The 25,128-nt window shown below is 40.3% G+C and overlaps 1 protein-coding gene across 1 annotated transcript in view; it reads left to right on the forward strand.

The window, feature by feature from the left end:
* SEC24D (SEC24 homolog D, COPII coat complex component) overlaps positions 1–25,128 on the forward strand; it is a 73,009-nt gene that overhangs the window by 18,620 nt on the left and 29,261 nt on the right. The window contains exon 9 of the mRNA XM_081332776.1: positions 22,725–22,863. Within this exon, the coding sequence (XP_081188902.1) occupies positions 22,725–22,863 (139 nt within the window). The remainder of the gene's footprint in view (positions 1–22,724; positions 22,864–25,128) is intronic.

Raw genomic sequence — 25,128 nt, forward strand, 5'->3', positions numbered from 1 at the left:
TATTAAGATTTTTTTGTGTATACAAAAATCAGTGAATACCATGCTCTTTCTCTTACAAACTAATGATAAATATTTGAACATAGGTTGGAGTAGGCAAGCTAAACAGAAATAATTTTTAGCACAAGATGTTATGGCAACCATCAGAGTTGCCACACATAAAGATAGATAACTGTGTAGTTTGGAGAAATGTTGGTAAATATTTTGACCCTAGGAAATGTCATCTATGATATTGCTTGTTTCCATCCAAGGATATAAAAGTCTAAGGACCCCGATGTTTTTATAAGCGTATGAAGAAAAAAAAATCAGGAACAGATTAGTTCTGGATATTTTGGATAAGATTTTGTTCCAGATGTTACTTATGCAGATGACTTCAGTCTTTAGGGGGCTATGCAGAAGATAATAAATTTAATCAATAGTCAGATTCAAGAGAAGAGAGCCTTAATTGGACAACTCCGCCCATAGTAAGGTCATCCAAAGGAACCTATTGAGAAAATACAGATGGAAAACCCAAGTAGGAAAAGGTTTGGTACCAAGCCTCAAGATAATAATAATAAGTAAGTAAGTAAGTTGGAAGGGACCTTGGAGGTCATCTAGTCCAACCCCCTGCTCAGGCAGGAAACCCTATACCATTTCAGGCAAATGGCTGTCCAGTCTCCTCTTACAAACTTCCAGTGTTGGAGCATTCACCACTTCTGGAGGCAGGTTGTTCCACTGGTTAGTTGTTCTAACTGTCAGGAAGTTTCTCCTTAGTTCTAGGTTGCTTCTCTATTTGCTGTGAAAAGGACTCTTACTTCCAAGAGTTCAGGTATCTTGGGATCCCATAAATGGATGTGGAATGACTCCAGAACCAACCACAGTGGAGCTTATTTTAGAAATTAACTTTCTCAAAAACTGTAGTTAAGCAAAGATATTTTTGGGCTTGGAGTAGCACAAGGTTTATTCCATAAACTGACAGAGGTCTTGTTTTCTTTAAAATAAATTTCTTTTTAAAGAAGAATTTTTCAGGAGGATCAAACACCAACTGAAACCTTGGTGCTGACATTTAGTAATGCCAGTGATATACTGTTGTGACTGCTGATGGCAGCAAGTATAAAAAAGGCAGAGTTTTTCTTCGAGATCATGAAGGAATGTTGACACCAATAGTTCACAGTTTCAGTAGTCAGAGATCCAGATATATAATATGCCCAAACTCTTAGAGAGTATGTCTAAGGAGAATCTCAGTCATCCAAGTCATAGTTGTCCCAAATATGCTTTTTCATGAGGCAACTGGACTTTCTTGTTTTTCTTTGAAGACGTTTCGCTTCTCATCCAAGAAGCTTCTTCAGCTCCAACCAGATGGTGGGGAATGGAAGGATTTATACTCCTTGCAGACAGCTGATCATTTGCATTCTTCTAGGAAGTTGTTGAGGCCATCTGGAGGTGGTCAGGGTCACCTGAATGGTGCAAATGAGCGTGGAGCCTTAGAACTGTTGAAAGGACTGTGTTATAGACTGGAGATAGATGTCATATCCCCCCCTTCTGTTGAGAGAAGACTGTTCAGTTTTGACCTAGATGGCCTTTTTGACCCCTCTTTCAAACCAGTGGTCCTCTCTGTCCAAAATGTGGACTGTCTGTGCTGTCTTCGAAAGAGTGGCCTTTGTCTTTTAAATGCAGATGGACTGCTGAATCCGATGTCTTAGAGTATATTGCAGCATGTGAACAATTCTCAAAGTATCTTAATGGACTGGAATAGTAGCCACAATATACAGACCACACTTTCCAGGTAACATTGCAGAAGTTTGGACTATGCAGTAATAAAATGTAGAGCTGTATAATGATTAAAAACAACCTTCTCAGTTAATACCATCCAGGCAAAACATTCAACCTTAGAACAGTAGCTTTCAGACTGGCTTCTGGTGGTCCTCAGAGTCCACCAAATGTTAGAATGGGAGTCTCCCTACATTGATTGCTCAGTGCCTGCTCAGTATCTTAGCTGCTTTTCTTCCTATTCATCACCAATCAGCTGGCTAAATCAGGGCTTATTTATTTATCCAGTACCAACCACAATTGTTAAATAAATGTGTTTTTTCTAAGAAACATTAAAAAGGCCTTTTTAATTAAGTGAAATGATATGGAAGGCATGCACAAATAATTGTCATTTAATATAGTAATATTATTTGCTAGAAGGAAAAAAGAATTTCAATGCTTTTAAAGATCAACATGTAGGGTGGAGATCTTAGTTTAATTGGAGAGTCCCACATTTGTTAAAGTTTTATTTAGTAGTTTATGATTGTGGAAAGTTTGAAAAACACTGCTTTAGAAGTGGAAAGGTACTAAGCATAAAAATATTGTAGGTTTTACCATGTTTCTAATAGATTTCTTCAGTGTATACACACATTTTTGCTTCTTATCCAGGACTATAAACAATGTTCAACTTTATACACATTAGTTGGCTGTCACATGCATACATCTTGCCTACCACACTCAATCTATTACTGTTTCTTTGAAGAGAGGAGATTTATGGTATCACAGGGACTAACTCTCTATACTAACAGAGTTGCTATTCCAGCTGAAATGCAACAAGAAGTACTAAAAAATCATTTAGGCAGCTCCAAATGTACAGAATGGGCAAAAATACCACTTTTTGGCCATAGATGAGTCAAAATCTTGAACAGATTATAATAGGTTTTGTTTTTCCCCACAAAAATAACTTTCTCATCAGAAGAAAAATGTGATAATTACAACAATGCCAGCTAGAACCTGGAAGATAATTAGAGTGGATGTTTTTGATATAGAAGGTTATAATTATTTAGTTGTCATGGGCTGTATTTTTCATGTATCTATAGACTGCAAGTATGAGTAGATTTAAAAAACCAGAACTCTAGGCAATCAACAAAAATTAAAACAATGGAATTATAAAAATAAATATTTAAATGATAAGTGGATGAGATCATTCTGAAGGATAGAAGACATTTGTGCCTAATCCACAAGAACTTCTAGAGAAGGGTTGTGAGATAAGCTAACCATCAGACAAAAATTCCAAGATTCAGTGATACCTCTACCCCCTAGAACAGTTATTGTTCTCAATGAATTCTAGAACAGAATGATCTGAAATTCTACACATTGTAGAAACTAGTTTCTGTATATTATTTATTAGGTCAGAAGGCTGCTCAAATACTGTTAGGGATACTGGCTGGGAATCTGTACTGCAGCATTATAGAAACCATTAATATTTATTTATTTATTTTGGTTACATGCAATTTGTGTCTTAAACAAAGGAAAGTAAGAGCTGAGAAATAAAGGCTTCTACTAGGAAAAGCAGACTTAGGATTGGATGCAATTTATATATGTCACTGTAAATCAACTAGATGTTGCTTAACTAGAAACCATAGGGTATAAAGAATAGGGAGTGACTGAAAAAATAAATAAAGCTATCCATTGTAGAATGTATTGTAGAGTCCTGGTAGCCAGTGAACACACCTTTTCTGTATTGGTTGACTGCACTATTCAAGTTTACCCTCTGATGCAATAAACCTCACGTGGGACAATGGCTTTAGGATACATGCATACCCTGGGATAAATAAGTGAGCACTCTATTCTCCAAAACAGAAGGTTTCAAAGCAGTTATCATAATTCTTTGTTACTAGAACCCACTTAAAAAGGAATTGTCAACAGGATAACGGCTGATTAGATTAAACATATTATACCAGGGGTCTTCAAACTTGGCCCTTTTATGACTTGTGGACTTCAACTCCCAGAATTCAGCATGCCTGGCTGAGGAATTCTTGGAGTTGAAGTCCACATGTCATAAAAGGGCCAAGTTTGAAGAGCCCTGTATTATAGCAACAGAGCCGTGGAATAGTAATCAAAACCTTTAGTACTTAGCAGCTGCACTGATTCTCAGTTGTGACATGTTCAAGGCAAAATGCAAATTACTAGTTTTATTGGACATACAAAGCAAACATAAGACAGTAAAGAACACATTAAGAGATACAAGTGATCTAACAATCATCATTATAAAGTCATGCATTCAGGTATACAGAGAGTCTCCCCTGAATTGGGTAGAAATAATATGTAGAATTCTAGGGAGAAATTGAAGTTTGTAACTTTATATTTCATTCTTTTATCCATGTCAATTTCTTCTCTATTTTGACAATTCAAGTTGTTTTTCTTTTCTGTGATTTGTGAGGAATATTCATAAGTCCCTTTCCCCTTTCTGCTCCCCATTTCTCTTTCTTTTCCCCCTTTTTCTTTCCCCTTTCCTTTTCCCCTTTTGTCTTCCCTTCCCTTCCCTTCCCTTTCCGCATTATAATTGTTTGACAGAATATATTTTTAGCAAACTATTGCTTTAGCAACAGATCATGGAAACAAAAAGCAACAGCTAACGTGGCTGTCCAAGCACTTTGCACATTGGTTTTTGGAATGTATTAATAATGGCCAGGGTTGAATAAACTAGATGATCTTTGTTTAACATTTAATACTGCTTGTTATTATTATCTTGGATAGATGCTATCTTTTTATAGATATAGAAGTCTCCCTGTCTTCTCCCTCTCTTTTTCATCTTTGCAGTGCCTAGAAGAAATTAGGTTATTTCTATAGTAAATTAAGGGACGCGGTGGCTCAGTGAGTTAGGACGCTGAGCTTGCCGATCAGAAGGTCGGCAGTTTGGCGGGTCGAATCCCGAGTGCCGCGTAGCAGAGTGAGCGCCTGTTACTCGTCCCAGCTTCTGCCAACCTAGCAGTTCGAAAGCACGTAAAAATGCAAGTAGAAAAATAGGGACCACTACGGTGGGAAGGTAACAGTTCCGTGCGCCTTTGGCGTCTAGTCATGCCGGCCACATGACCACGGAGACGTCCTCGGACAAGCGCTGGCTCTTCGGCTTTGAAACGGAGATGAGCACCGGCCCCTAGAGTTGGAAACGACTAGCACGCATGTGCGGGGGAAACTTTACCTTTACCTATAGTAAATTAATTTTGTAATTCTCAAATAGTTCCTAAAAATTACTAATATCGATTGTAGAAAATTTAAGCAGATGTTTGGTTTTTAAAAACTTCTTTAAAAATATGGCTATAGTAAGAATACAGTTGTAGTTGGAGGTGTGCAGCCACTTTGTAACTTTAACTTTTTTGAATGTGAACTGGCAGGGAACTGACAAGCTTCCCACTAAAAAATGAAAGGTTAAATACATGGAATAGAAATACATAGTTTTAAATGGGTTATGTTTGGTTCTAAATATGTTAGACAATGGGAGGTTTTTTTGATTGGCAAGATTTGGTTGGCAAGAATTAAGATTAATGAGAATTATAATAGTTAATTGAGAAGCATTTTGAGATAGTTTCTGTGTCAGGGCTTTTCAACCTTTTCACCCATTGTACCACATTTAGGATATGGCAGCATCCGAGTACCACCAGTTGCCTAGCCAGATGTCAAAAACTTGACCAAAAAAAAAGGAAAAAAGTGATGAAGTACAGGTAGTCCTCGACTTACAACAGTTCACTTAGTGACTGTTCGAAGTTACAGTTGCACTGAAAAAAGTGCCCCCCAAGCCACAGCCGAGCGAGACACCTGCCTTCCTGCCCAGTGGTGCTCTTCCTCCTGTCCGAGGTTTTCATTGTTGTGAGCATTTCTGTTGAGGATTGGCAGTGAGGGTGGGGTGGGGGGGTGTTTGGTTTTTATTCGCCCCATCTGCTAGGCGGTTGCAGCAGGTTTTGGGCACTTCACATGACCCTGGGACATTGTGACCGTCATAAATATGAATCAGTTGCCAAGCATCTGAATGTAAATCACAAGACCCTGGAGATGCTGCAACATTCCAGCTGATTGGCGGTTCTTCAGGGCTCAACAGAAGTGCCAGGATCAGCGCTGAGCTCCAGCAGGAGCCTGGCGCTGATCCTGGTTCTTCCGCTGAGCCCTGACAGCCCTGCAACTCCAGCCATCTCTCGCTCAGGCTTGTGTGATGCTGCCACTGGTTCAGCTCATTCCCCTCCCCCGCTACCACTTTTCTAGGATGGTCGCGTACCACCTGCCAGGTGCCAATGTACCACAGGTGGTACCCGTACCACTGGTTGAAAAGCCCTGTTCTATGTAACTGGGAGAAGTTGACAGATCACTGTTATTATGAGTTAGTTGATACAGTGAGGGATACCAGGCAAAACATAGGCTCAATATTATGCTGTCAATTCCTACTTCCACTTGGTGGATCCAACCTTGTATCCTGTATCCTTTTTGTCAAGTTGCTGGTGACCTTAGCCTTAGATTTTTGATCAACAATGCAGACTTCTGGTGGAGGTATGACAAACTGAAATTGGCTCTTCAAAAGCGGAGCCAATGGCCTCAGCCAAGACCATGGAACTGGTAAGCAGACTGGTTCCTGGGAACAACTCTGGAAAGGGAGAGAATAGGAATTCACACACACATGTGCTCGGATGGTGCTAGCCATGAGGAGATGCAAGACGATAGTTTTCCTCAAGTTTGAGCACTGGAAAAAATGAAATTAGCCATCTTGCAACTCTGGCAAGCACTTTTAAAGGACACTAACTGTCCAACAGACACTTAATTTGGATAGTCTGTAACAGGCATTTCATGGATCCAGATAGTTTGCTGTGGGGAATTTCCAAGTGACTTGGCAAGAAATTCTATTGATTGCCTCGTAGCAACTGTCAAGAGGCGAGAACTTGGCTTATCTCTGTGGAAATGGAGCAGCATTCTGTTCTCTAGTTGCCAAAATTCAGTAATCATAATCGTTATGAATTTAAAAACATGGCACAGTGTAAACTTTGACTTTAAGGGACATAATGCAATTTTTAAATAGCGTTCATTGAGTTTGAGTTAAATTGAAGCCTTTGATTTTCAAAAAAATCATGACAGCGCTGTTGTTTAATAAAAGAAGAGCTTTTAAGCGCATTCCAAGTCATGCTAGATTGCCTAAATCTTTTTTTGAAATGAAGGACGACCTGGAATTGAGAGATATTTGGCGTGAGAGGCATTTGCAGGAGAAGGATTATACTTTTTATTCTGATAGACACCAATCTTTTTCGAGGATTGATTTTATTTTGTTGACTAATGATTTTTTTTTGAGAACTAAAAAGGTGAAGATTTGTGCAAGAACTATTTCCGACCACAGTCCAGTTTGGTTGGAGATTGATAAGGAGAAAAGAGACAGGCGCTCATGGCGTGTAAATGAGAATTTGTTTAGAAATCAGAGAAATGTGGAAGAATGCAAACAGCGGATGAAGGATTTTTTTGAGATTAATATGAATAAGGGTACCTCTATGGATATGGTTTGGGATGCTAGCAAGGCATATATGAGAGGGGTGTTGATATATATGAATAATAGACATAGACGTGCAGTGGAAACTAGAAGGAAAGAACTGGAGAATGAAATAAAGGAAAAAGAAAAGGCTTTGATTCTGAATCCAGAGGATGTGAAGGTTAAGGAGGCTATTAGACTGCTAAGAGGACAATTTGATAAATTAATGGCAGATCAAGTGGCAACCAATCTGCGGTTTGCTAAGCATAATACTTTTTGCAACGCTAATAAGCCAGGCAGATGGTTAGCTTATAGATTGAGGAAAAAACAAAGGGCCTCTAATATAGATAAGATTGAGTATAAAGGAAGGGTTGTGTTTCAACAGAATCTTATTAAGGATGCTTTTGTGGATTTTTATTCGAAATTATATACTAAAGAGGAAATTAATGTAAAAGATATTGATATATATTTGGAGAATGCTAGCATCCCAGTTCTTACGCAAGTACAAAAAGAGGGGATTAATCAACTGATTACAGAAGAAGAAATTCTTACAGCAATTAAGGAATTGAAGTTGGATAAAGCGCCAGGTACGGATGGCTTGACTGCAGCCTATTATAAAAATTTACAATTTGAGATGATAAAGCCGTTAAAGGAACTGTTTCAGACAATTCAGAGGGAGGGAAAGGTGCCACCGTCTTGGAGAACAGCTTTTATCTCTTTGATTCCGAAGGAAGACCAGGATGCTACTCAAGTTAAAAATTACAGACCGATATCGCTTTTGAACACAGATTATAAGATATTTGCTAAGGTTTTGGCTAATAGACTGATGAGGGTTCTGCAACAGGTGATTCATGGGGATCAAACGGGGTTTATTAGTGGTAGGCAAATGAAAAATAATGTGAGACATATAGTTGATGTTTTAGAGTTTTTGGAAAGGCACAACCAGATCTCTGCAGCGCTAATTTTTTTAGATGCTGAAAAGGCCTTTGATCAATTGAATTGGCAATTTTTGTTGAAAGTTTTAGATAAAATGGATTTTGGGGAAAACTTCTTACAGCCGATTAGGGCATTATATCAAAAACAAACTGCCCGAATCATAGTTAACAATAGCCTGACAGCAGCATGTAACATTGAGAAGGGCACAAGGCAGGGGTGTCCGTTATCGCCCTTGTTATTTGTGTTAACATTAGAGATATTATTGGTTAAGATTCGGAGTTCGGGAAAAATTAAGGGGATACAAGTTGGGGATCAGGATTATAGATTGAGAGCATTTGCAGATGATCTGGTTGTTACAGTGACCCAGCCAGAGCACTCTGTTGTGGACCTGATGGAGATAATAACACAATATGGGAAGGTTTCTGGATTTAAGGTAAATACACAGAAAACTAAAATTTTGGCTAAAAATATGACAGTTTCACAGAAGGCTCTCTTAGAAGGATTAACTGGATTTGAGATTGTTAAGAGGGTTAAATATTTGGGGGTGATTTTGTCGCCCTCTAATACAAAGCTATATAAAAATAATTATGAAAAACTATGGGGGAAAATTCAAAAAGAATTGGAGAGTTGGCAAAAATTGCAATTGTCTTTGTTGGGACGGATTGCAGCAGTGAAAATGAATGTCCTGCCCAAATTTTTATTTTTGTTTCAAATGATACCGATTCTTAAGAAAGATTCTAATTTGGAGGAATGGCAGCGTGGTATCAATAAATTTGTGTGGGCAGGGAAAAAACCACGAGTTAAACTTAAGATTATGCAGGATACTCGTGAGAGAGGTGGTCTTAAACTGCCTAATTTTAAATTATACTATGAAGCTGCTGCATTAGTAGGAATAAGTGATTGGATTAATTTGACGCAAGGGAGGTTATTAAATCTTGAGGGCCATGATTTGTGGTTTGGCTGGCATGCATATTTGTTGTATGATAAGAAGGTAGACAATGTGTTTAGGGTGCATATTTTAAGACAGGCATTGCTGAGAGTTTGGAAGAAGTATAGGCATAAGTTGAGTTGCAAGATACCATTGTGGGCAATTCCAAAACACGCAATAGAAAATATTCATGCTGGCTTCAAACATGATGTGACTACGTACAAGGAGATTTTAACTTTGGAAAGAAATGTTTGGTGTTTGAAATCATATAGCCTCTTGCGAGAAGAGAAGGTTGTTCAAAATTGGTTTCAATATATTCAGCTACGGGCCAGGTGGAAAGAAGACCAGAAAAATGGTTTTACAATGACTGATGAAAATTTGATAAAGCAAGTTAGAAATCAGGGATCAGCACATATCAAACGGATATATCTTGCATTGATAGAGATTGATTCAGAGACAGAGCTTGTTAAGGATTGTATGATAAAATGGGCCCAAAACATCCAAGAAGTTATCACAATGGACATGTGGGAAAAGATTTGGGTGAGGAACGTAAAATTTACTCAAGCTCAAAATCTAAGAGAGAACTTTTATAAAATGTTTTATAGATGGCATTTAGATCCTAAAAAGCTTGCAAGTATGTATCCGAATTACCAGCCTAAATGTTGGAGGTGTGGTGATGAAGATGCAACATATTTTCACATATGGTGGACATGTAAGAAGGTTAAGGCTTTTTGGATAAAAGTCTGGTGGAATATGCAGAAGATTTTTAAACAGAGGATAAAGTTTTGTCCGCAGCTTTTTTTGTTGGGAATAATTGCAGACGCTACAGTTGTGGACACTAAGTTGATGTTGAACCTAATTACGGCAGCAAGACTTTTGATAGGCCAATATTGGAAGAAAGAGGAATTGCCGACCATAGAAGAGTGGACTTTAAAGGTTTCCGACCTGGCAGAGATGGCGAAGATTTCGGCCTATTTGAAAGATCATTCGCAAGAACGCTATATTATGGAATGGAGAAAATGGATTGAGTTTATCCAGAACAAGTATAGGGTTAAGAAGTTTTATGTAGCATTCGAATAAGTCTTCTTTCGTTTTTTTTTTCTTTTTTCTTTTAGTTTTTTATATATAGTTAATATTGTTAAGGTGTGTCTTATCCTATATAAGCTAGAGAGTAATGGATTTTAGATTTTATAGTGGGTAGTATATGGATGCTTATGATTGCCTTTTTATAGATATATACCTTGTATTTAGCTCTGGGAAGTCGGGGGGGGGGAGGGGGGGATGGAGGGAGGGGAGGAGGGAGGGAGGTTGGGGGGAGGTAGGGGGGGAGTAGGGAGGGGGAAGGTGGGTTTTTTAAAGGAAAATTGTATTTTAAAACTTTTTCAATAAAAATAAAAAAATAAAAGAAGAACTCTCTTAATTATTTTATATACTGTATATACATTACAATTTTAATTTAACTCTCACTACTTCAATAGTTTGGCTTAAAAAGCCATTTTAATGAATTGTTATAAAACTTAAATTGATTCTGTGGAAATGATACCTTTTTTAAAACCAGCAATTTTTAAGAAAATTGATTCCCTCCCCCATGTTATGGTAGGATTGAGCATTTCGCAAGGCTCACACAGTCCCTAGCATGCCTTGATTAAGTGTCCTCCATTAAGTGTCCTCTTGCCATGGAAATTTATAATGTGTATGAACTAACCATTTGTCTGAAATGATATAAGGTGTCCTGCTTGAGCAGGGTGTTGGACTAGAAAACCTCCAAGGTCCCTTCCAACGCTGTTATTCTGTTACATTACTAAATTGGCATTATTAATAAAAATAATTGTATTTACATTTCCAGTGAGGGCAAAATATATTGCATCTGCTCTCTTTTGCTGGGCAGAAAATGCAGGTTCGTAACCTGTCACTGTCAGGTTCCCAATTGGAGCTTGGCAGTAAATCACAGATTTTCCATCACTTCAGATTTAACTTGTCAGCTTCATGTGGATAAATCTTAATCAACTTCCATAAATCATATTGTTGACCTCTTTTTAATAATAAGGAACAAAGGAGAATATGATTGTAGACTTTTAAAGCTTTGTAGTCTCAAAGTGGCATTAGAATGATTTTGAGAATGGATCAATGAAGCATGTAAAACTTTCTCCTTGGAAATTAGCCAATATGGTGCATTCAACAGAAACCAAATACTTATTTTCCAGGGCTCACAAGAGCAGTTTATAAAAGAAGAAATGCTCAGATACATCAGATACTAGCTCTATGTATAGTCTTCTAAATGTCAGTAATCCAAATGTCAGTTCAGTGCTAAGTGAAAGCTATGAAAGGCAGATTAGCATGAAAAAAGCACTTTATAGTCAATGATTTTCATGACCTTCTAAACCGCTGTTCTGATATTGTGGCAATTTACCATATGTTTTGCAGATTAGCAATTTACCATATGTTTTGCAGATTAGTTGGTTATTTGTTTCTTTCCAGTTCCTTTGTTCTAATTGCTTCTGCTCCCTCACATTTTGGTGATCCATTGTCTAGTAGAGACTTTAGATTACCATGATGGGTTCTGATTTCATATTTGTGTTTATATCATTGGTTAATCCTGACTACTGACCTTCCCTTGATAAACAGCACCACCCTACTTCCATATAACAATCAACACTTCAAAGCTAAGGAAAGTCATTGGTATTCTAATCTGAGCACACCCGGCTTAGTTACCACAGTTATTAGAATGGGTGGGACTCTGAATATGTCATGCTTTAGCTGCAGGAGGCTGGAACTAGAACTAGTATTGAAATTAATGAATCCCTATAAGAAGTCATGGGAAGTGAAGGATAATTGTTGAAAATGAACTTTATTATTTATTTATTACATTTCTATGTTGCCTATCTTCTCTACAAGGTGATACCTGAACTTGTATAAATGTGCTGTAGGCAATTTGTAGAATTCTTTGGCCATCTTTCATGATTTGCAGAGAGGAGATCTAGAAAAGACTAAAATGGGCAATGTAGTCTTTTAGAATTTCAGAGGTCAGATAATCCATGCAAGGCTGGGCTTTTATTTTTAAGTATAGATTAAGGTTAATTGTGGTTGTGTTTTAGTTTTATCTGTTTCATGCCACAAATTTTGGTAACTAAATTGCCAGTGCCAAAATAATTCTTGGTCATAGAATATACTGTGCATTAGCACAGTGATAGAGACCAGCCTTGTAATGTAAGAGTATTGCTATTTACTACAACCAAGTAAGTTCTTTGCTTTGTCACAAGATAAAGCAGCCATTAATTAATTACCGGTAAGTCTATTATTTGGCTCTGTTATATAGAACCTGCTGAATTCAGAATTTGAATTTGGAATTTTACTCCAAAAATCTTAAAAAATAATGCCTTGTTCATCTATCATTTATCTATCTGTCTATTATCTATCTAATTTTTATGCTGTGCATCCCCTTGCTGACTTTGGGTGGATTACATATTTAGGCAGACTACTATGATTGGCCCACTGCTGAAAGTGATTGTCAATACATTCATATTCAGAGGTGTATTTTGTTCCTCTAGCATTAATTTGTAGCAATTAATAGCAGATATTACCATCAAAGTAGTGTTAACTGGTAATGGAATGTATAAAGGTTTAATCTGAGTTAATAGCTAATGTCTTGATTGATTTGACTTTGATGTGTGGCTTTAGGATAACCTGTTTTTTTTACCTGCCTGATTTTATGATATGTCAGTAAATATCATGCTCCTTGACAACTGCAAATACATTGACTGCCCTGGTTTGTACCTTGTTACCTGTTGAATGATACAAATGCAGAGAGCGAACATATACTATTCATAGGAAGACATTTATTTAACAGTATATAACATTATCACTGGTCTTAATGCACACACATACACGCACATATAGATACATACTGTGCATGTCGTATATATTGTATATAATATGCATATATATTATATTGTGCTACATATAGTACCTGATTCCTGATACAATTTTCACAAATCTCATTTGATTTGCTTAATACATATCACACTAATAGGATATTTATTCTGTTTATTCAACAACTGCAAAGCCACAGTAGAGAATATATCTTAAATTCCAATAATCTGCTAACATAACTATCAAAAGAATGATATTTGATAAATAATGCATCTAAAATCAGCTCAGTTCCTGCTCTGCCAAGAGTCAAACACTACTTTTTCACCCCAGAGTTAACAAAATATTTGCTTCCACTAGATCATTCTAATTAATGTGTCAACGTTTTAAATGATACACTAAATAACTTCATGAAACACCAACATCACCCACACTTTCTCTCTAACAACGGTCTAGAGAAATCACAACATGGCCAATAGAAAATATGGGATAACAACATTATATATCAGCATTTAATTGCTAGTTGCTTTGTTAGTATTTTTGGTCAACATTAGGAACAATTTTGAATTAATTGATATTCATTCTGAATGTGTTTTTCATTTATTAACCTCAGCTCATTATTTTATTATAAGACAAAGGAATAACATTTGTTTGGTCTTTCTCAGTCTCACTGGATTTATATTTTAGCATTTACTGCATTTGTTCTGGTACTGCAGTCAGCACAAATCTGTTGCTTATTATGAGTATTGTATGATATCTCTTTGGGGCAGACTGACCTCTACAGATAGCATGGAGCACAAAGAAGATTTTGCTCAGCTGACTCATTGTCTTTTCTAATTGTAGGCAATTATAGATGAAATAATACTCGAATGAACTTTTCAGTTTTATTTTTGATAAATGGAATAAAATATTGCATATAATCTAATGTTAGATCAGGTAAATAAAAAACAAGATCTGTGTTGTTTTTACTTTGAAATGAATAAATAAGCATGTTTAGAAAATGAATGGCCATAAATATAAATAAGTGATATTGCTGGAAAAATGATAGTAAACAGTGCTAATTTAAAATTATAGAGGAATTAGAATTTTTTTTAGAAAGGAATGACATTCAGGCTATAAGAATTTTCTCTAACAACCATGGTAACATTTTTGAAGAATGTGAATTTGATATGAATAGGAGAATACCAGAGAAAGCAGTGTGCAACAACATGCATTTCCTTTGAAATTTATTCTTCTTGGGATAAAAAGATGATTTTGGTAGTTTTTGGCATTTTAAGTAATTTGTATATACAAACCAAATAAAATAGTTGATGAAGTAATTCTGATCATGGTAATGTAAGAGGTCCTCCCCCAAAGTATTAGTTTTAATTATATTTCAGTTGTAATATTTATTTGCAATAACTGTATTTAAATTCAGTACTGTTTACAGTTAAAAAGGCAAGACCATTCTTAAAAATATTCAATGTAAGACATTTCCATCTCTTATAAAAATCATTAGAAAAATCTGTTTTGTTTTGATTTTATTCAACTTTTATTCAACTCTCTAATGGCACATTAGATACAAGCAAGCAAATTAATATACCGTATCTGCAGCCTGTTCAACCAATGACTTTTATGAGCATTTCTTTTGAACTTGCTGATTTGAAGAAATAATTCTTGGAAGATAAATTGCTCACAAGTTATTTTTCTTAACATAGCCATGTTTTAATGCAAAATAATTTCATTGAAAGAAAAGGTAGATTAAATAATATAATGTTCATAAATTAAAGCAAATAAATAATTGTGTTAATGACACCGCCATTTAATATGCTATGACCAAACTACTGGCTTATTGGACACAATTCAGCTCAAACAGTTCAGTTTCATGTATTTTTATTCAAAATAATTGTTGCTGAATTTAGAAGACTTTACTCAATTTTATAATTATTAACATTATATCTCCTGCTTTAAGAAAATAGTTGCTGCTGCATCAGTTATCTATTGTGGTCACCTCCGTTGGTGCTCTTATCCTTACACTAGGTAGGATAAGAGAGACACATCCCCTCATACAGAAATGTGTTGCATGTCTAAATTGAGGGGGAAAAAAGAATTTTAATAATCCACCTCTTGACTGATTAGCATAAAGATGGTTAGCAGAATATTCAGCCTCCCCTCCTTTTCTATAGGAGATAAATCAATCACATGGATGATGAGATTTAAAAATATTTTTAAAAGAAGAGAAAGTGTAAAAAACATGTTATAATTCAAATTATTTAAATGCAAAGTTTCAGTGTAGAAGAAGATAATTATACGGTTGTCTAGTTTATGATAATGCAAGAAATGCAAGACTGCCTTGCCTTGACACTCTTTGTGGTATAAGATGGAAAAAAGGAGAAAAATTATCAGACTTTCTAGATTATATTGTTATATATTTTTATTCATTTCTTTAGAAACAAAAGACTTCCTGAAGCAAATGTTCTTCGATTATTTTTCCAGCTTCTTGGACTTCCCAAAAGTTAATCAGGGGTTCAAGGGACATAGGAAAACCTTGTTCTTTTCTAGGTTTTCCCTTATCTTCTGCCTGCAAAAGGCCACATTTTTTTTATCTCTAATAAGAGTTCAGGCTTGACTCTGTATGTGAGCAAGAATCTTTTCTTGTTCACAGGGAAGTGACTTGTGGGCCTGAAAGTGTAATCTCCATATTGCATGCTAACTACATTCAATATACTGGTATTCAGTGAAAATGTTGATTTGTCAAATATCAAAGAATTGGGTTTCACGTGGTGTGATCCTTTGCATAATGACTTTATTGTACAAATGATACAAATCCTTGTGATACCTTTTTCTTCAGTTAGAATTACCTAGAATCATAGGGCTGGAAGGGACCTTGGAGGTCTTCTAGTCCAACACCTTAATCAAAGCAGGAGATCTTATTTCATCCTGGACAAATGGCTGTCCAATCTGTGATGGAGTACTAATAACTCCAGGTGGCAAGCTCTTCCATTGATTAATTGTTCTTACTGTCAGAAAAATTCTCCTTAGTTCCAGATTAGATCTCCCCTTAATGAAGTTCTACCCATTGCTTCTTGCCCTACCCTCAGATGCTTTGGAGAATAACTTGACCCCTCTTCTCTGTAACTACCCCTCAAGTATTGGTAGACAGTTATCCTGTCACCCCTATTCCATCTCTTCGTTAAGCTAGACATACCTAATTCTCTTAACCATTCCTCATATGATTTAGCCTCCAGATCTTTTATTATCCTTGTTACTCTTCTCTGCACCAAAAAAGATGTTGAGACTCAAGAAAGAGTACAGAGAAGAGCAACAAAGATGATTAGAAGAGCAACAAAGATTATCGCGCATGCCCAAGATGGCGGACGTGCTCGGCTGAGCTCCGCGAGCTCCAGCTGCTAGGCGTCCCTTGGGAGCCCCTTACAAGCCCTGAGGCCTTCTGAGATGGGGATTGGGGGTTTGTGGTAAGTGGCAGAGAGGCAACGAGGAGGCTGACGAAGCCGGCAGTGACCTGTTTGGACTCCTGTTCTTTGAGCTACCCGGCTGCTGGCCCTGCTGTCCTCCGGCTGTTTTCTCTCGCTGTTCACCTTTTCCGGACTGTCCGTGGCTGCTCGTGTCCGGCGTCGGCGTTTCCTGCTGTTTTGGGCCGTCTGGGCCGCTTTGGCGTTCTCGGGCTGGCTCTGGTCGGCGAGGAGGACGCCCGTCGGCGAGGAGGATGCCCGTGAGTCTGTCCGGGTGGCAGCGATGATGGCGGCGACGGCGTGGGCGTCAGCTTGGCTTCGGCGCTGGTTGCGGCCCGTGCGGTGGTTTTTCGGGTTGTGCTCGGCGGCGGCAGCGGCGGCGGCCCGAGTCTGACGGCGATGGCGGCATGCTCTGGACGCTCTTGGTGTTTAACAGCTGACGGGACGCTTCTGGGGCCTGCTTTCGGGCCGCTTCCGTTGTCACCGGCGTTTCTGGGACTGTTGCCCCGTTTACGGGGGCCGGCTGCTGGCTTTGGTGCTTTTTGGGCTTTTGGCCCCTTTCGCCGGCGGTGGGACTCCCATGTTGCCCCAGGCCGCCTTGGGCTGCTTTTGGCGGCGGTGTCGCCCTCGGGCCGTTTTGGCGGCGGAGAGGGCGACTATTATTCATCTTGGCGGCGATGGTGGTCTCTATCCTTGCTTCGGGCCGCCTTCTGCGGCGATGGCGTCTTCGGGCCGTTTTGGCAGTGAAGAAGACGACCGTGGGTCATCTTAATGGAGCAAGAACGACAGGGGGTTCCTGCACCGCCTTTGGACTGCTTCTGCAGCGACGACGGCGACTTAGATCATCCTTACTATCCTGGCCTGCCTATCCTTTGCCTTAGACATTTATACTTATCATCTTCCTGCCTACTCCCCCCTCTCCCCTTGGATTTTGGACACACCTGGGTACCGGCCACGGTGGGAGAGTGGCTTGACTTTTCCATCTGCAGCCCCATAGAGGTGGGAGCTCTATGGGGTTTGCCTACCCAGAGGATATCTGGTCCACCCCCAGGAACAGAGTTGCAACCCGTCGTGAGAGGGCGGGGGGCGGCCTGTCTCTGGGGGCACCCAACTGAGTGGCAGTGAAGTTGGGTGGGGATCCAGATATCTGTCTCTATGTTTTGATCCTCCCATGGACATAACTAATGGGATGCCTATCCTGGACTTGCTAGACCCATGCGACAATACACTAGCACGGACTTGTACGCCCTCAGGGGTGCCCCCCTCTCCTGGGTGCGACCCGCCTCCTTAAACACTCTTAACCTCAATGACGGGCCCGAGTTTTGGGGCCCGGAGAGATGGCTGGGCAGGGGCAGGGGCCGTCTACACAAATTTAATAAGAGGCCTCTGATTACTTTTTTATCTAAATTTTTTACGGGGTTAGGGAGAGGGGTGGGAGATAGGGGTTGTCTGGCTATGGGGGGTGGCCAATCAACCATGGCTCAGGCCAGACTTGGGTCCGACCGCGTGGGGGGAGAACGGGGTGTGGTTGTCTCCGGGGCTCATGAGCGGGTCGTGGGATTACCGATTCCCACGACGGGGAATGGCAGCAGGTGGATAGACAGAGGGCCGTATCGTTACCGGGAGGGCCGTCTCCGCTATTTGCAAGCGGTGAGGCGCTCCGACCCTCTGCCTCTTCCCCGAGGTTCCGGGAGCGAGGATGTGCAGCCTCCTGAGCTCCGGCTGGTGTACCTGAATGCCAGGTCCGTGGTTAACAAAGCTCCCCTCGTTAGGGATTTAGTTGAGGGTGAGCACGCGGACCTGGCTTGCATCACGGAGACTTGGTTGGGCCCAGAGGGTGGGGTCCCTTTGGTTGACCTCTTCCCACCAGGCTTCCGGGTGCTACATCGGCCACGAGCTCATGGTAGGGGTGGGGGTGTGGCGGTGACTATTAGGGAGACCTTATGTCCGTGGGAGACCACCGTTCCTCAGATAGTCGGGTGTGAGTCTCTCTTTGTGAGATTTGGTTCTGGGGTGCAGTTGGGCTTGCTGCTGGTGTACATTTCGCCTAGTTGCGCAGCGGCAGCCCTGCCCGAGCTGCTCGATATCCTCTCGGGGTTGGTGGTTGAGTTTCCCAAACTTATAGTTTTGGGAGACTTCAATCTACCATCCCTGGGAGGCTCATCTGAGCTAGCTCGGGAGTTCATGGCTTCCATGACGGCCATGGACCTGACGCAAGTAATTTCTGAACCAACTCATGAGGGAGGCCACACCCTTGACCTGATTTTTTTATCTGGACGGTGGTTGGATGATCTTGGTGGGGGCTCTCCATTTATTATGCCCCTGTCATGGACCGATCATCATCTCCTGCGGATGGTCTTCCGTTTTGCCACCCCCCGCCGTGGGGGTATGGAGCCAATTAGATGGTACCGCCCCAGACGCTTAATGGATCCTGATAGATTCCAAGCGGCGCTGGGGTCCCCACCTGCCTCCATTGCTCACAACTCGGCGGATGCCTTAGTGGAAGCCTGGGAAAGGGCAGCCACTGAGGCACTTGACCGGGTTGTACCCTTGTGGCCCCTGACCAGGTGCAGATCCCAACGAGCTCCATGGTTTTCCACGGAGCTCCGGGAGATGAAGCGTCGGAAACGGGGCCTAGAGAGCTGCTGGAGGTCTAGCCGATCTGAATCCGACCGGTTGCGGTTAAGAACCCATATTAGGTCTTATCTCGCAGCGATGAGGGTGGCGAGGTGTAATTACTTCTCTACCCTCATCGCGTCCGCAGATAATCGCCCGGCCGCCCTGTTTAGGGTGACTCGCTCCCTTCTTAATCAGGAGGTGAGGGAGGATCCCTTGCAGGGTCGTGCCGAGGAATTCAGTCAACATCTGTCGGATACAATCGCTCGGATTCGGACCGGTTTGGACTCCAGCTGGGCAGAGTCTGGCGATCAGGACACGGGCGGTCTTGTCAATGTTATCTGGGAGGAGTTTGATTCTGTGACCCCTGATGAAGTGGACAGGATTATGGGGAGGCTGAGCTCCACCACATGTTTATTGGATCCGTGCCCTTCCTGGCTGGTTTATGCAGCTAGGGAGAGGACACGAGGCTGGCTCCAGGCGGTTATATCTGCTTCTTTGAGTGAGGGTTATTTCCCCACCGTCTTGAAGGAGGCGGTGGTGAGACCTCTCCTCAAGAAGCCTGCCTTGGACCCAGCTGTATTGAACAACTTTCGTCCAGTCTCCAACCTTCGCTTTCTTGCGAAGGTTGTTGAGAGTGTGGTGGCTCATCAGCTCCCTCTGGTCCTGGATGAAGCGGATTATCTGGACCCTTACCAATCGGGTTTCAGGCCCGGGTACAGCACAGAGACAGCATTGGTTGCTCTGGTGAATGATCTCTGGAGGGCTCGGGATAGAGGATATTCCTCTGTCCTAGTCCTATTAGACCTCTCGGCGGCTTTCGATACCATCGACCATGGTATCTTGCTGCGGCGTCTCAGGGGATTGGGAGTGGGAGGCACAGTTCTTCAGTGGTTCTCCTCCTATCTCCTGGGACATTCGCAGTCGGTGTTGGCAGGGGGGCAGAGATCGGCCCCTAGGTCTCTCGTTTGTGGAGTTCCTCAGGGGTCGGTTCTCTCGCCTCTCCTGTTCAACATCTACATGAAACCGCTGGGTGAGATCATTCGTGGTTTTGGAGTTGGGTATCATCAATATGCCGATGATACCCAACTTTTCATTTCGACCCCAAACCACCCCAGTGATGCCCTCGCTGTGATGTCCCGCTGCCTGGAGGCGGTTCGGGTCTGGATGGGGAGGAACAGAGTTCAACTCAACCCTGACAAGACTGAGTGGCTGTACATTCCGGCATCCCGGGACATTCAAAATGTTCCATCGCTTTCTATGGGGGGTGAGTTCTTACCCCCCGTGGATAGGGCTCGCAACTTGGGAGTCCTCCTAGATTCACGACTTACCCTGGAAGACCATATAGTAGCCGTGACTAGGGGGGCTTTCGCCCAGGTTCGCCTGGTGCGCCAGTTGCGGCCCTATCTGGACCGGGATGCCCTGTGTACGGTCACTCATGCGCTCGTGACCTCTCGCCTAGACTATTGTAATGCTCTCTACATGGGGCTTCCCTTGAAGACCACTCGGAGGCTCCAACTGGTACAGAATGCGGCTGCGAGAGTTGTCTTGGGAGTTTCCCGGTACTCCCATGTTACACCTTTGCTCCGCGAGCTGCATTGGTTACCAGTTGTCTTTTGGGTGAGGTTCAAGGTCTTGGTTATGATCTTTAAGTCCTTACATGGCATGGGTCCGGGATACCTCGAGGACCACCTGCTGCCGGCGTCAACTCCCCTCCGCCCTGTGCGTGCCCACAGAGAGGGCCTCCTCAGGGTGCCTCCGGTCAGGGAATGTCGACTGGTGGCCCCCAGGGGGAGGGCCTTCTCTGTGGGTGCCCCGGCACTATGGAACCAACTGCCGGTTGAGCTCCGGATGGCATCGGACCTCCGATCCTTCCGTCGCGGGTTGAAGACCCACTTGTTTGAGTTAGCTGGTCTGGCCTGAAGGGGAATATGGGTTTTTTAATTGGTTTTATTATTTTACTATTGCTGTATTTTAATTGGGCATGGTTTAATTCTCTTTTAATTTTTGTACAGTTATTTATATATGCCCTGTGAACTGCCCTGAGTCCCTAGGGAGAAGGGCGGTATAGAAATCCAATAAATGAAATGAAATGAATGAAATGATTAGGGGACTGGAGGCTAAAACATATAAGGAACAGTTGCTGGAATTGGGTATGTCTAGTTTAATGAAGAGAAGGACGAGGGGGGACATGATAGCAGTGTTCCAATATCTCAGGAGTTGTCACAAAGAAGAGGGAGTCAAGCTATTTTCCAAAGCACTCGAAGGCAGGACAAGAAGCAAAGAGAGAAGCAACCTAGAACTAAGGAGAAATTTCCTAAATTTCTCACATTAGTAGATCTATCATCACTGTGTCTTTTTTCTTGTTTCTTACATATTGTAAGGACCTTTTCTGGCATTTGTTGCAAGTCTTAGTTGATTCTGAGCCTTAGCCTTTCTGATTCCATCCCAGCAATTTCGGGCTATTTGCTTATATTCTGCTTTAATTATATATTCCTGTTTTCATTTTTATACATTATTCATTTTTGTCAGAGAGCTCTGGTATCTTTTGTTTATCTTTCTCTGTGGTATTGTATTTGTTTAGGTCTTCAGTATTTCATTTTTCAGAGGTTGTCATGGATCCTGAACTATTTTTTCTTCTTAGTTTGTTAAAATCTAAGACACTGATCTAACTTTGTTCAGTCATTTATGCCTGCATTATGGTGAATTCTAGTATGACATAGTCACTCTCCCACAAAGTTCCTCCAACTTCCACTCCCTCAACCACTTCATCCCTATTAATTAGGATTTCTGTTAAGATATTTCTGAATAATGAACATTCTCTTTCACAAATTAATCTATTGAAATATGATTTTACTGTTCCTTGTGCATGTAATGTATTAAAAATTATACTGACAAAATATTTAGGAGCTGTTGTGACACAGTGGTTAGAATGCTAATTGTAGGCTAACTCTGCCCACTTCCAGGAGTCAATCCTGTCCAGCTCAAGGTCAACTCAGCCTTCCATTCTTCTGAGGATGGAAAAATGGTAAAATGAGGACCCATATTTGTGGAGGCAATATGCTGACATTTGTAAACTGTTCAGAAAGTGCAGTAAAGCACTATGAAGTGGTATATAAGTCTTAAGTGCTGTGGATATTGCTATTTATATATTCAAAAGTACATTGCACCTTCTTAGTAAAAACCTTGTCGTTACTATGGTACTTATTTCCGAATAAATGTTGTCACTTTTATACTACGCAATTATATACAATTAGTTGCTCTAATTTATGTTTACAGTAGATAGATTCAGCCCAAAATTAAGTGCTTTCAAATCCCATTCATTTTAGTGGGAAAGATTTGTACTGAACTCTCCCATAAGAAAAGCTTGAGTGATATATGATTTGTGTTAGTTAAGGATAATGTAAGTGTTTTTAAAGCTATTTTAAAGCTACTTTTACATTGTGAAGTATTGATGCATGCAGTTATATTACATATTGATTCAATTAATCAACAAGAGCAGTACTGTAAATTACAAAACATTAAAAGTACTATGCGGAAGAAAGCATGCGGGATTCAAATTCATTAAGAAAACTGGTAGTTTAAAAGCTCTCTCATATTAATATGAAACCAGTGACCCTTCAGGTGTAACTATCTATAGCCAGGATACTGACCTATTCAATTTGCATTACCATTTTTTTTAAAAAAATCTCTGCAGACACCACTTTATCTGGTAAACCATGGGGAAAATGGACCAATTCGATGCAATCGATGCAAAGCTTACATGTGCCCTTTTATGCAGTTCACTGAGGGAGGAAGAAAATATCAGTGTGGATTTTGTAGCTGTGTGAATGATGGTAAGTAGCATTGGTTTTCTGGTTGTCATTTTTGAAATTATAGAAAACTCATTCCCCAAAGAAATTTTAAAATAGAACACTTTTCTTTCACTCTATTCCAAATGGAAATAGTGTTTCTTAAAAAATGTGTCAATTGTATGGAAATCTCATCTAGCGTCGATGAATTTGTGTATCTCAGTTCTGTTTCCAGAGGTAATGCTGAAGAGCAAGTTCAGTTGTCTTTTGAATAAAGCTATGGCTTGCAAATTATGACTGTTTCTGATTTTTGCAATTGTCTTTAAAATGGAGCATCCCTGACCAAAGAACTACTTTTGCATTTATTATTTCTTCAAATGTAGGCTGGATAATTTATTTCAGGGATTCTTAATTTGGATTCATGAACTGAGTACAGGGTTGGATATGATGACATAATTGGCCCTTTCCAACTCTGTGGTTCCAGAGAATGAAGGAAAGATCAATTAAAAAAGACCAAAGGAAATGAAGATTAGATGTGCATGTTAATCTTCTACTCAAGAAAGGGCCATTGGAAAACTCTGCTGAACCTTTGTCAGTTTCTGCCCTATTCCCTTCTCAGCGTCTTTTTATTTCTATTCCAATAAGAAAATACACATTACAGTCAAATCTTATGCCAAATTTTCCAAAAGTGTATGTATACTTGTGGATTACCACAAGACATGTAGGTATAAAATTGCAATCCTGAAGTAAGAATCTGTATCCTGCCAGGCTGAATTGGTATTTTGCTTGAACATTTCACTTCATATTAACTGAAATTTTGAATTTGTCCATTGAAAAGATTCCAGCATTGCCTGATTAAAGGTAGACTTCTCAAGGTCTTGTATTAATCTGGCAGTTGAAAATGTGCAATAGACTCACTCAGTCTTTGCTCTAGGAATTATGTGGAAATATTTCATATTGAAAAAGACAAAACACAAAACAGCTTGTCTGTTGTTTTCTATGAGATTAGAACAACCTTTAAAGATAAGCTAGAAATGTTTATAGCTGCTTCTATATACAAGCAGAATGTTCCATTTTGACATGCATAGAAAAGATTCAAAGGCTTTCCCTAAGATATATAGATACTCGTACTGGGTATGCTCAACAAAGAACAGCAAGAACAGTTACTTTTTTTTAGAAAAGTACTTGAATTTTTCTATAAGATCACTTCTGTAAAATAATAGTTGTGAATTTTATACTCTGTGTACATTTCATTAAATAGGTAAGCAGAGAAGGAAAGGTATTATTATAATTAAATCAAACTATTTTCTATATAGATTTAAATACATTTTTGAACCATTTAGAAAAATAAATATTAAGGACTTTGCCTCACTTTATATCAGAGGACTACTATGGTTAAAACATCAATTAATTTTACTATGACTGGAGTTGCTTTGAACAGTAGATGCCATGCCATATTTGTCCAAGTACAACTGCATGTGACTCATAAATACAAGTTCCTGAGCTTTTGGCTAAGTCCCAAGGCTTTGCCAGAATGCCTTTTTCAAGATGCTTGCATTTAGTTGGATTTCCTCAGCTGGATCAAAGTGCCACAGAGCTTTCCCTAATACAGTAATCTTTTCAGCTGTGAAACATGAACCTTAAAAGACTTATGCCAACTCTTATTTGCCTCAAAGCTTAATCTCTGGAAAGAAAGGGGAGGCAGTTGGCTGCTGGGACTGTTTATTCAGCAGAAAGTTCTCACAAATGTATATAACAGTGAGCTATCAAACATTTAGACTGATGTTGCCATTTACAACCAGAGTTGTTTGCATGCCTGCAATATTCTTTTTGTTATGCTGTTTTTTGCACTCAGATTTTCATCATAAGCAGGAGAACAAGCCTTTTCATTTTCTCCGATCTTGTGGAGAAAATGGTGGCCATAGTAAAATAATAGTGAGTTTAGTTCCTCCCACTTAACAGCTAACGAGAGAGATACAAGTGATACATTTGTACTCCAAAGTATGATTCTGACTTAAATCTGAAACTTTGTGCAAAGTATTTGCTGGGTTCATAACAGAAAGACAGAGTGTGCACTAATGTGTATTTTATGAATGTTGAAGGAGGTCAGATGGTTCTAAGTCAGACATGTCAAACACAAGGCCCGGGGGGGGGCAGATCCGGCCCGCGAAGTAGTTTCATGCAGCCCACGAAGCCATCCTGGAAACAGTGAGGGAACAGCCCTCACTGCCTTGGCCCTGGCCCAGAGACCCTCCTTCTGCCAGAGACCCTCAGATCTGTCCCACTCCTGCCCAGGCCCCCATAGGCACC

The sequence above is a fragment of the Vipera berus genome (assembly GCF_964194415.1).
Source record: "Vipera berus genome assembly, chromosome: 7".
Classification (NCBI taxonomy): domain Eukaryota; kingdom Metazoa; phylum Chordata; class Lepidosauria; order Squamata; family Viperidae; genus Vipera; species Vipera berus.